This window comes from Cricetulus griseus, chromosome 4 (assembly GCF_003668045.3).
Source record: "Cricetulus griseus strain 17A/GY chromosome 4, alternate assembly CriGri-PICRH-1.0, whole genome shotgun sequence".
NCBI classification, from domain to species: Eukaryota; Metazoa; Chordata; class Mammalia; order Rodentia; family Cricetidae; genus Cricetulus; species Cricetulus griseus.
Genome location: NC_048597.1, coordinates 14,563,160 through 14,576,011, shown reverse-complemented (window position 1 = coordinate 14,576,011; position 12,852 = coordinate 14,563,160). Strand labels below are relative to the sequence as shown.

The window sequence follows — 12,852 nt, the reverse complement described above, 5'->3', positions numbered from 1 at the left end:
AGTAGAGAGACTAAGAAAGAAGAGAAATAGGGTTAATGGCTGACCGCCATGGCTGGTTGCCAGAGAGAGAGAGAGAGAGAGAGAGAGAGAGAGAGAGAGTAGGTGGGAGAAGAGAAGAACAGGAGGAGAAAGTAGAGATAGCATAAATGGGCAGGAGTCTGTCTTTTAAAGGGGTCCTTTGCACTTGTGTACAGACTTAGTTCCCATGGAACCCAGGGCTGACCGGGTACTGCCTGAGCAGATTCCGACAGGTAACTGAGGCAGGCCAGCATAATGTCTGAACCTTTCATTGGCAATCTTTCTGTGAGATTTTTGTTTCCTAGGAATAGAAGAAACTATACCCATAACATCTCACCAACATGTCTACCTAAACTTGAGCTAAACAAGGATGACAACAACAGACGTGCCAACATGGATAGTGGAAATCTCTCAAAGCCTTGCCCCTACAGAAAAGACAAACAAACAAACAAACAATAAAACCTATGTGCAATTAATGCTGAGTGTGGTAGAAATAGTCTTCTTCCACTACAGTTGTCTATGGATATAAGGTTAAGTACATGATGTATAAAAACCAGGGGCTCGCGGATCTCTGTGAGTTCGAGGCCAGCGTGATCTCAGACAGAGTGCCAGGATAGGCTCCAAAGCTGTACAGAGAAACCTGGTCTCAAAAACAAAACAAAACAAAAAAAAAAAACAAAACAAACCAAAAATAAAAACCAGGCTCCTGAGCTGGAACAGAATTGAAAGACTGTGGATTACCTTCCATGCTACCAAAAGGCACAGGCACAGGCACACACACACACACACACACACACACACACACACACACACACACAAGGTTCCAAAAGAGGTAAACAGTTAATAATCCTAACCAGATATGATGCCTATTGACTACAACAATATCAACATGGTGCAGTATCTGTAAGGTTGCAGTAGTGGCATACCAACCCTGGCTTTAACAGAAATGTTAGTATTCAAGCATCTGCACTGGCCTGTCCTTGGGGTTCTGACAGGACATGCCCTCAGCTGCAGCCACTAGGAGCACCACCTGTGCACTTTCACTACATTCCCTTTTAAGAGGGCTCTGTCCACATCTCACCCTCAATTCTCTCTCAATTTTTCTCTCCCTCACCCTGCCCCTCTTCTCTTCTGTTGGTCTTGTTACTGAAGGCTAGTCTCCCTGCCTCCCCTTTCCCCTTTTATGATCCCTTTCCCTAATTAAAAAAAAAAAATACCCTCTGCCTTTGAAGTGTGTCATGTGGTGTCTTTATCTATCAAGCTACTTTTTCTTAAATGACAACAACAAACATCTCTGACTGAACTTAAAGCCAATCAAAAGACTTAAGTCATGCTGGTACATGGAAACCTAGTGAACTACTCAGAACTAGTGAATTCACAAATCTTGTAGAAGTACCTACAGCCACTATTGTAAGAGCCAGAAAATGAGGAAGTCTGTTGTGAAACTGTCTATCTCAGTAATGACTTCATAAACAATTCCAGAAGAATGGCAATGTCAGTGGACATGTTAAGTGTTAAGGGGGAGATTTTATGGGTTATAACCCCTAGACAAAGGAGTACAGACAACTAATGACTGCCAGTAGAAGGAGAATTAACCTCCAAGTGAAAGTTCTAGTACCAGAAAAGCGTCACATCGAATTAAATTGTTTGCCAAAACGGGTCTGAAGACAACCATAAACAACTCAAACTATTGTTATGGTTATTGGTTTCTCCCCACAAACTTTCAATTGCTGAAAAAAAAAAATGTATGTCTCATTGAAACAAAGTTGAGCTGGTGCATAACTAGAGCCTTCACTTCTACTGACTAGCATTTATGATAATGTAAGGTACTCTGCTTTATACAAAAAGAGCAAGCCAACCAACTAACTACCAACCAACTCAGCTGCAAAACCTGTGGTTTACAAAAGTTACCCTGCCTTTATGATGCACTGGTGCAATGGTGGCTCAAATGTCATGGGAACAGCCAAACACTTTCTGAATAGAATTAAGACCCACCCCATGGGGGGGCGGAGAATCCATGCCTGACACTTCACAGGTGGCCAAGAAGATGGGGTTAAAGAGGTCATGGGACTATTGGGAAACCAAATACTATTCTACTGAAGGAACAAGGCAATAAAATGATTCTTAAATACATTTTGATGTACCCATAGATCAGTGCATCACTCAGCCATAATCAGAGATGATTTCTCTCACAGTAGATGGGAACAAATACAGAAACCAACAACTGTACCATGTGCAGAAACTGAGAGATTTTGGAACTCACTCCTAATTGTAATGCATTCTTCAAAGCCTTGAGAATCAGAGAAATCTGCAGAGGAGTAGAGGAAAAGATTTTATGATCCAAAGGGAATGGATGACACAAGTCTCCCCAAAATATTACTCATGTACTTATGAACTCAGAGAGACTGAGACAGCATTTGTATACCTGCACAGGTTCAAGCAACAATGGAAAGTCCCAACACTTAGGGGGTGACATGGACAAGATCTCCCATCTCTAAGCAAAAATTTGACTCCAATTTACAACTGCTTGCAAAAACAAAAATGTTAACTTTCTCTGATGGAGTCTGTCTGGGTGTAAAAGGCACACTTAAGAAGAGGTCCTATCTCAGCAGTAGATGGCCACAATAAATGCACTCTCAGTGATGGTTTTTAGATATTTTTTCTCATATTGCTTTGCTGGAATATTTTTTATCTTTTAGTCTTTTGCATGTTTATTATGTTCTCTGAGTTTGTGTTTTTACAACAGGTGTACATGTATGTTTCTTGTGATGTTTTTCTTTTTTAATTGTCTGACACCCCTTTTCCCAAGTTTGTTTTCTAAGAGAGAGACATTAAGAGGATGGGGAGTACTAGAGTATCTAGAAGGACATTGACAAAGGGATTAGAATATATCATATGAATTTTCAATATAAATAAATAAAATGAATATTTGCTTGATTTTAATTTGGAGAGGATAAAATCTTGAAAATCTTATTTTGAAAGAATACAGGTAGACTGTAGACTGCTATGTTTTTATTTGTATTAATTGTAGGTATTTGTAAGAATGTTATAGCCATTTTATTAATTACAAAGTAGGCTTGCCTGGCTTCTGATGATTATAGCTTGAAATTGCAAATTTTACATATCTTATGTGAAAAGGAACTTTAACCTTTGATAAACATGCCTTTCACATATCACTTCAAATAAAAATCTTAAATTTATCATTTGTATTATAAGAGTATTTAAGGCACTAAAGAGGCCTAAATTAATTCCAAAAATAAAAGTATTTTACTATAAAATTTTTAGAGATTTTTCATCCTAGTAAATCATTTTATAGCTTATTATTTTTCTGTCATATTTGACCATTAAGCCATATTTTGAAAGGATATATCTATCAAAATCTATGTATCCAGCTTTAAATTTCATAACTAAATTAAACTTTTATTTCTTGATCATATAAATATAATTTCATATTAATGATTAGCATTTTTAAGGTTTCATGAAATATTTATGAACCTACAAATGGCATTGTAATAAATTTTAAGGAGCTATGAATATTTAAATGTATAGGGAGTATTCATTTTTTATATAATCCCAACACACACACAGAGAAGCACCAGAAACACACACTTTAAATTACACACCCAAAATGACAAATATATTGCTGCGTAGCAACAGGTTTATTACTCCATTATGTTTAGTTCCTAGAGACCCAGTTTTGTCACATGTTCACTTAGACACAACATATCACACTATTGTATGAACACAATGATGAGCACACATGACCCACTTATTCTTAACAGAGAACAAGGTTTTTTGATCTCTATCTTTGGAAGAAACATGGGTAACTCTTGAAGGATCTGTGGGGTTGTCCTGCTCTTCTGTCTTCCAGTCTCTGGGCACCTTCATTTCTGCAATGTGGTGATAAAAGAGGCTGTCCCTTCCTCTTCTGGGAATGGAGACACCATGTTCTAATGACAGCTCTCTGGGTCCTTGTGCATCTCGCATGACCATGGAGGGTATTTGGTTCACTCGTGTATGTAGGCTCCGGGAACTTCAAAACAGAAACAGGTCTGGGATTTTATCTTTGGTCTCCGAGACTAATCGGATGTTTGCTTGTTGGGAAGGTCTTGCTTCAGTTCTTAGTTTTTGAGTTCTCAGGTCACATGGGTCACTTTTACACTTTCCACCAAGTAAAACTCTTTGGGAGAAGAGGGATCCTTGTTGAATCATTTCCTCAAAGCCCCAATTAGCCTGCTGCAAATTAGGAGAGGACTTCCAGCTTTTTCTTGAGTAACATTTTGAAACTTGTTGTAGGTAACAAATATGTAACTTCAGTTGAATTTGTTTTGTTGCAATGATGTTTATTATCAATTCCACAGCCCTGGGGCCCTGTGGGAGTATTAAGTCTTAAACAGTGGGTTGTCAATATGGGAAGAGCTGCACACTGGGCAGATGGTGGTTAGTACTTTAAGCCAGTAGTTTGTCAGTGGGCATTTGAACTTTGCTCTCCTTCTTGTTTTTGTTTCTTTAGGGTGTAGTACATAGTTAGGATTAATTACAGGCCTTCATTCCAATACTATAAGCTAGTTAATGTCTGAAAGTAACTGGTCAGTCAGGATGATTCATCAGAGAACTTTCCTTGATTCTCCATACATTCTTGTGATTCAAATAGAGGTGAAGACTCCAGTTAACCTCCAGGGTCCTGGCACATGCCTTAGTGATAATGCTGAACAAACAGACGCGGATGGATGACAGGAGGTTCTACTCCTTACATCATCATTAGGTCTGTGTTCTCTTAAGTGGAGATGTGGCAGTGCTTTGGTGACAACAAAATATTTTAGCTAAGTTCCCTTTTTCAAATGGTTTCTGTTTGCATGCTGGCATGGGAACACTAGCAAGTGTTATCTAAGGTATCAAGTTACTATGTGCCTTCTTCTGCAGTAGCTGTTTATCTTTGGAGATGGTCATGAAGACCTGGTGTAGAAGGCATTGCAAATTATTTCTCTTTCATAAGAAAAGTCTGGATGCAGTATCACACAGTTTACACTTCTATTCTTCACTCAATCATTATCATACCCTCCCACCCCCCAGCTTGTTTAGAAGCCTCTTTTTCTTTACAGCCTCAGGGTAAAACTAATTCCAGTATTTGACAATGCATCATAGATGGGAATAAAAGCAATTAACCTACACATTTATGATAATGAGTCAGGGAAGTACAAGGCCTACATTAGTGGACTTCTCATCCAATCTGTGTGCACAAGGAGAGTGGATACTCTGCAGATCTCTTTGCTGTCATTGTTACCCAGGAATCTTAGACTACACCCAGTGCAGCAGCTTCAGGGGAGTTGGAAGCAGTGGTCTGAGAATCAACTCTTTAGGGCTTTCTTTACCTGACCAGAGTTTGAACCAGTCCCTTGTGCTGTTTTCCATCAGGACTTTCGTAACTGTTAGCATCACATTATACGTAGGCATCTCACAATAGCTTGCCCGCCATTTCAAAGTGAGCTGTGGACTGTGAAAGGGAGAAAGAAGGAAAGGAGGCAAGAAAGAGTGCTGTGCTGCTGGGCACTGGCTTCTTTGTGGGAGAGAGAAGTGAGAAGTCTGAAAGCATTTAATCTTCCATTGTGTTAAAGTTCAGAGATTATAGACATAAACCAATTGTACCTTCTGACTGGCAGATCACCAATTGTTACCTGCATGAATCAGAGAGCACCTGCTGACATATCTAGCTTCTTGTTTCCGGGAACAAAGAAGCACTGCAGTAGCATACAGTGATGGAAATAGAGACAGTTTATTAAGAGAAAGAGAGTCACTCCCAGGAAGAAAAGTGGGCTAGACAGCTGGAGAGGTCTGAGCTCAAAAGTGCTGAGCCCTGGGAGTGTTGGCCCTACATAAGTCATTTGCATAACATACCACTTCCTCTCATATTTGCATATTATACATTTTTTCTTAGGTACATGCCACTGCCTGAGCAACTGTGGGTATCAGAGGGACCCGGAACTGAGGATAATGGTAGGCAAAAGCACAGGACTGACTCTGGGTTCCCTTCAAGAACGAAATATCTCTATTGTTCCCATTGCTGTTTACTCATTGTTTATCTAACCTCTAGAAAGAGCACTGCAAGCAGAGGTTGATCAAATGCTGTTTTTGAATCCATCATTTGGTACTCACTCAAACTATGTGGACTTGTTTTGTCCTGAAAGATATTCTCCCCTAAGCACTGTCTCCTGCCTGAGGTTTTCCACATTCAAGGGGCCACACCTGGGCTGGGGGTTGCACATCCTAAAGATCTGTAGACCATCTGGACCCCAGCAGGTATGTTCTGTCACTTGGAGGCAGCTCTGCTAGGAATAGGTTTCCAACCTATATGCCAAATGACTGTTTCATGTTAGTTGGTTCTCTCCTTGCCCATCTGTCCCTCTTCATTGAATCAAGCTAAAGCAAAGCAAAGAAAAACTCCAAGCTCACCACCTAGAGAAAGTCTTATTCTATGGAGTTTCAGTTTCAAAAGGAACCACAACCCTTTCAAACCATCAGTCTCAAGAGGAGTGTTCAACACACAAGCCTGTGTAGATTATTCCTCATACAATCCACACTCTATTGTAGATCTCATGTGATGTTTAAATGCATGCACAAATTATCTAATACTTACCTTGTATTAAACATGTCTGCCTTAAAACCATTACTTTGTTTTGGACAGAAAAAAATTCAAGTCCAATATTCCAGTGTATTAAAATACTGTGAGCACATATTATTTCTTTAAACATTTCAGAACAGTTATGTTTTAACCAAGTCTAAAGTATGCATTTTTGAAAACTAATATTTATATTTTTCTGTTTGTTGTGTCAGCTGTTATTCACTGTATCTTACAACACTATTTTTCTTTTAAGGCCAGCCCATGATGCTATTCTGAATAGAAGCTCACCTATATAAATATTGGAAGCGTAGGCTGTATTGTGTGTCTTCCAAAGGCAGTTATGCTTACCACAATTGACTGTTAGCTCTTCATGCCTTTCTATTGTAGAAGTCCACTTCCTTGGATTTTTCCCGAGAACACACATTCATTATTAAAATCATGAATCTCTCCACGAGACAGAACTGTTATGGATATAAATTCTGTGCTCACAGGAGACAAGTATCCTTGTCTTCATCTGAGAGCATTGATTGTATCTATTTTCTTTAGCACCAAGAGTAGATCTTACTCCAGTTCCATGCTGTGTACCTGTAGCACCACTGAACATAGGACCAACTTGGACACGTCTTTGCTGCAGTCTGTGCTCAGTGGAAGAGTGTTGGTTACTCTGATGTACTAGTTCACAGCACAGGCTTGTACACAGACTTCATTATTTTCTCTATTCTTTGTGCCCATGTTACTTTATTGAGTAATTATTATCTATTTCTGAGAAATGGAAATTGTGGAGGCAGGATTTGGAGAATGCTTTCACTGTGTAGTCTTCCCCTGATTTGAAATAGGTCTGTCAATTTCTATGAGAACTTTTTAATTATCTTCTAAAATTCTAAAACACTTGGTTAAGGTCTGTACTAACCTCTCAGTTCCTCCACTAGACTTACTTATCTTGTAGATGTTTCTATTCATTCACCTTTCCTGGTTAAGACTCCATTTTCTTGTGTTTGGGTCCTTTGGTAAATATTTTATTAATAAAAATAGCACATTTACAAATTTTGTTATAATGATCATATAAGATATGATTTTAACAAATGTCTGACTGTTGGAAGGAACTTTCCTTTACCTAATATACAATATGATTAAACAAATAAGACACATCCAATTTTTAGGAGAAAGGAAAGTATGGATATGATCCATCATATATCTGACATAATTTTGATGAATAAATATAGATAACATTTAGACTGGTATGAAATGCATGCTATTGTAAAATAAAATTTCTTGTACATATTTATAAAACTTGTGTGTTTTTCCATAGATAAAAATGAAAAATTGACAAAAAAGATTTGAGTGATACATCAATAATTAGAATTTGCACTCAAAACACCAATTAACTGATTCTCAAATTTTTTTTTCAGCTCTTCTTCAAGTGACAATTTCACTTAGCAAAGTAGAGCTTAGTGTGGGTGAATCTAAATTCTTCACATGTACAGGTATGTATTCATGTAATGTGCCCTGTGCTTTTAATGTTTATAAAGTGCATTGGATATTTAAATAGTTAAAATTGACATTATTAAAAATAACATCTTATCATTTATTATATGATAAACTATTGAGAAAAATTATGTAATAACACTATGAACTTTATTTTTATTTACTTAGTCATCAAAGATGCTAATTTATTTGTAAAATTACATTTAAAATAAAATCTATGTATAAGAAACTTTATATGATTTAAATATTATTCTCATATAAATAGCCATATTAGGACTAATTTTTAAGATTAAAGATGACTATCCTTGTACTTAAGTAATGAATAAATTAGATACAACACTGCATAATGCTAAACTTGAAAGAAAAGTAAATGAAAAAAATAATGAATATCTTTTTGAAACATACATTCTAATTCAGAATATATAATCAAGAAATATTTTTGAATTTTTTCTGGCAATTAATCATTATATTACATAGCATTTCCGCAGAAAATTAAATGAACCTCATTCCCTTTAATTAGAATTCTAATTTTTTCAGGCAGCCTTTGTGTACTTGATCTGAAAGCCTTGATTCACTGCAGGATATAAATCTCAAATGAACACGTTATCCATCTGCTTATATTATTCATAGCCACATTTATGAGTATAAGCTAAATGTATATTAAAAAAACTATTCACTTAATGCTAAACCAAAATACAAATCTATTTTCAATTTGCCTCCATTTCGATTATAGCTATATAATGTGAGACCAGATTACCATAAGTATTCCTGACATAAATGATACAAAATTTGCTTAGGGTACTTGTAGTATAAGTTAGCGGGAGAGTGCTTGCCTAGTGCATGGAGAGACCTGATTTAAATCACCAGGATCACACAAAAAGGAAAAATGTTTTCTTGACAATGATATGGCTTATTTAAATTATGTCAATTATTAAAAATAGAAACATTGCTGTACAAACATTCATGAACCATACTCAGAAAAATATTGGACCTTATGACTAGAAAATAACAAAAACAAAAGTTTTTTAAAGTCTACTTACTTGTGTGTCTTAAATGACTCATATGGTGAGACAAATATTTTATACTGATAGAGTATCAGAGGTGAATAATACTGCTTTATTACTTTAACTTTTGACAGAGGAATTTTGGCCTAAGTGTATGGGGTACTGTTTTTATATTTCACATGTTTTCTATACACAAACACTAAGTTTTTTAAATTACATAAAATGGAAAGCTGAAAATCTATTGCAAAAGTAAATAAATTTTATTTTGTAGATTAATACAACTTGATATATATAAATATATATATCGCATCTGCTCTGATATAAAAATAAAAATAAACAAGTAGTACAATTGAAAATATGTAACTTAATAAGTTATTGAGTTTCTGAAGAATAAGTAGATTAATGTCAGAAACTACGCAAATCAGTGTGAATTATTTTTTCTACTCTGATGGTCAATATATAGAGAATACTTTAAATTCAGATACCTTAAAAATATGAAAGACTGAGTCTCTACACTTATAGTTGAACTTTGAACTAGCCAGTGATCTATCATATGATTCATGAAAGGTCTTCCCTCATTCAGTAAATATTTTAAATATACTTTCAGAGAAGAAATATTTTTGATTATCTTATTAATGTGTGTAATAGACACATTCAGTTTTCATATGGAACATCTATTTTTAAAAAGTATCACTTACTTGATATTCTAAAAGAAGCAGAACTGTGATTGCTCTTTGTAAATTCAGTGGTAACTCTGTGATAGTGAAATTTCCCTATCATAATATTAGAAAATTAAATGTCTGAAATATTTTTACAATATCACATTATTTAAAAACTGTGATATTTTTGTACTAATCCAAATTGAGCTGATACCCATTTATGGCTCATTCCTTTTATCTGTCTACATTATTTGCAAAGGATGATATTTTTAGAATATTTCATAACAATAAAACAAGAAGGAACTATTTCCTTCACAGAGACCTGTGGTAGTTAACTTTATGCATTTCGCCACTACTTTTGTGTGAATACATGTTAGGTGAAGTACTTATGTTTGTTGACTGGAAGAAATGGCAGGAAGCTTTAGTTTTGATGAAATGGTTCATGACCTACATTCTGAATTGGAAACTTTAAACTAATGTCTACACTATAATTGCTAAGCAGGATAAGTGCTATTTCCATGAATTCTAATTATAATATGATTAAAAAGTTAATATTTTTAAATGAAGACAGAATAACTCATTTTAGTGGGGAAAAGACATTAGGATTTATTTTTTAAATATCAATTAGTGTTTTCTGCACCACTTGAACGAGTTGGAAAATTAGTTCAAAATTTAGAAATACCAAAGGCCAAAATTTGTTTTACAAAATGTTTACATGTTTACAAGCAATTCTTTATCTGGGCCAATACTTCAGCTGCCTCTTGACCTTAGCAGTGAGAACTGAGCATATGAAACCATGTAAGCATTTGTTTCTTAGAAATATCTTTCAATTGGGCTTGTGTCTGCCTAAGGCAGTTTTAATATTTTGTGCAAAAATAACCCATATATTGTGACTGTGAAGCTTCAATTCTCACAGTTTAAATTCTAGTAATATATTTCAGATGAAATGTTTGAAGTTTGCTTACATGGACCAGACGGAGTCCTTAATGTTGTTTAAACAAAGATGAACATTTGTCTTAACATTTGTGTTTACTTTCAGTTTTGTACAATTTTCAGATTTCCAGTCTTCTATTGACATTCTTTTCTAAATTGCTGAAATTGTTACGCAATAGTAAATGTCACTGTAAAAACAAACACTCCAAATCGATGTTCACACATTTGTCTTCCTCCCTGCAGCAATTGGTGAGCCTGAGAGTATAGACTGGTATAACCCTCAAGGAGAGAAGGTCATTTCGACACAGAGGGTTATGTTACAGAAAGAAGGGGTCAGGTCACGTCTAACCATCTATAATGCGAACATAGAAGACGCAGGGATATATCGCTGCCAAGCAACAGATGCCAAAGGACAGACACAGGAAGCTACAGTAGTTTTGGAAATTTACCGTAAGTTTGTGCATTTGTGCTTTAGTTAATTGAAACAATAGTTTCATTACAAAGGATTCAAACACAATAATCTATGCTTAAAAGTAAAAACTGGAACTCAGTAATAAATGTGAAGGGTGTTGAAGTCCATATGTTTTTAAATAGACACTAAAATATGTCTTGCTCTTTTGTTTTTTGTTATTATAAAAATATGATATATTCAAATAAAATCCAGAATTTTCTAGGGAAGGTCTTCATCTTTGGCCTTTTCTACCTCTGTCACATTAAAATTTTCTGGAAAAGATGTTAAAAGGATATCTTATGGTGCTTGTTTCTCTAAATACAAAAGAAAATATTGATAATTTATAGGCATAGATTTGAAAGCATTTTTTCATTACTTTTTTGAACAATGCATGAAATCCTTGGTAATTTAATTACTAAATTAAAAATGAGTGAATTTTGTTGTCAAAACAATTCATGTTGTTTTTGAAAAACTGTCTTTTGAACATAAATTTCTTTGCTCACTCATTAAGCCAAGACACTTAGTGGTGTCTAATAAGTGTTGCTCTTAGTCTTACACTGTAAATAATCTAAATATAGGCACGTCATACATAGATGTAATGGAATTTCACAGAAAATAAGTAAATGTGGATAGAGAATTCAAAGAGTTGAAGTTGAAAGTTAATTTTCAAAACAGCAATCATCACAGTCAAGAATACTTAAGAGAATAAAGGCAAAACCGTGTTCTTGGAGCACACTGGCAAGGTGCGGTGAACGTGAGATCAGCATTTATGAAGTTTGTAACTGTCTAATGTTTGGTTACATTAATAATCAGATGAGAACATTTTGAGTTGAATAAGCAATAAACCTTTAACAAGTGGTCTTATTTTCTTGATGCAGAAAAACTCACCTTCAAAGAAGTGGTCTCTCCTCAAGAATTCAAGCAAGGGGAGGATGCAGAAGTGGTTTGCAGGGTTAGCAGTTCACCCGCCCCTGCTGTCAGCTGGCTGTATCACAATGAGGAAGTCACCACCATTCCAGACAGTTAGTATTTTGGTAACTCCTTAAGTTATATGTTCTCCAAAACACTTCAAGCTTTTCAAATATGAAACTTCTGTGTTGTAAGAAAAGAAACATAGAGTCAGACATGATATTGTGTGCCAGTATTCTCTGCACTTAAAAGCCTGACACCGGAAGTTGTGATCCCAAAGTCATCCTAGGACATAGCAAGAATCTGATTCCAAAACAAACATGCAAACAAGAAAAAAGATGGTATAAATTTCGCTTCAGGTTCCAAACAATTATTCTGAGATTTAAGACCTAGATCAAGGTTTACTGTACTCTGATCTTTGAGCCAAATTCTGTACACTTGTTGCATTTCCTAAGTTAACAAAGAAAGACCTGTGGCCAGCCGTGTGGAATGTGCTGTAAGCCCAGCACTTGTCAGACAGATGTTGAAAAGTCCCGAGTTGAAAGTCACCTCAGCTTCATAACATTTCCAAATCCAAACTGTAATTTGAGGTTACACGTAAAAAGCAAAATACAACAAAACAGAAAACAAACTAGCAAGCAAGTAGACAAACAAACAAAAACAGCCATTTCCAACAGTTATGTTTTGTGTCTGGCGGATTTGGCAGCAGAATTGTCAAGTGATTTATTATAGAAAAGCAAAAGAGTTACTTTAAGTACTACTATAGGGAAATAT

General features: G+C 35.6%; 1 protein-coding gene across 1 annotated transcript in view; it reads left to right on the top strand.

The window, feature by feature from the left end:
• Window positions 1-205: 205 nt before the first annotated feature.
• The window catches only part of Ncam2 (neural cell adhesion molecule 2), a 179,291-nt gene continuing 166,644 nt past the window's right edge, over window positions 206-12,852 (top strand). Inside the window, exons 1-5 of the mRNA XM_035443597.1 lie at window positions 206-251; window positions 7,272-7,415; window positions 8,047-8,121; window positions 10,962-11,168; window positions 12,048-12,191. Coding sequence (XP_035299488.1) covers window positions 206-251; window positions 7,272-7,415; window positions 8,047-8,121; window positions 10,962-11,168; window positions 12,048-12,191 — 616 coding nt within the window. The remainder of the gene's footprint in view (window positions 252-7,271; window positions 7,416-8,046; window positions 8,122-10,961; window positions 11,169-12,047; window positions 12,192-12,852) is intronic.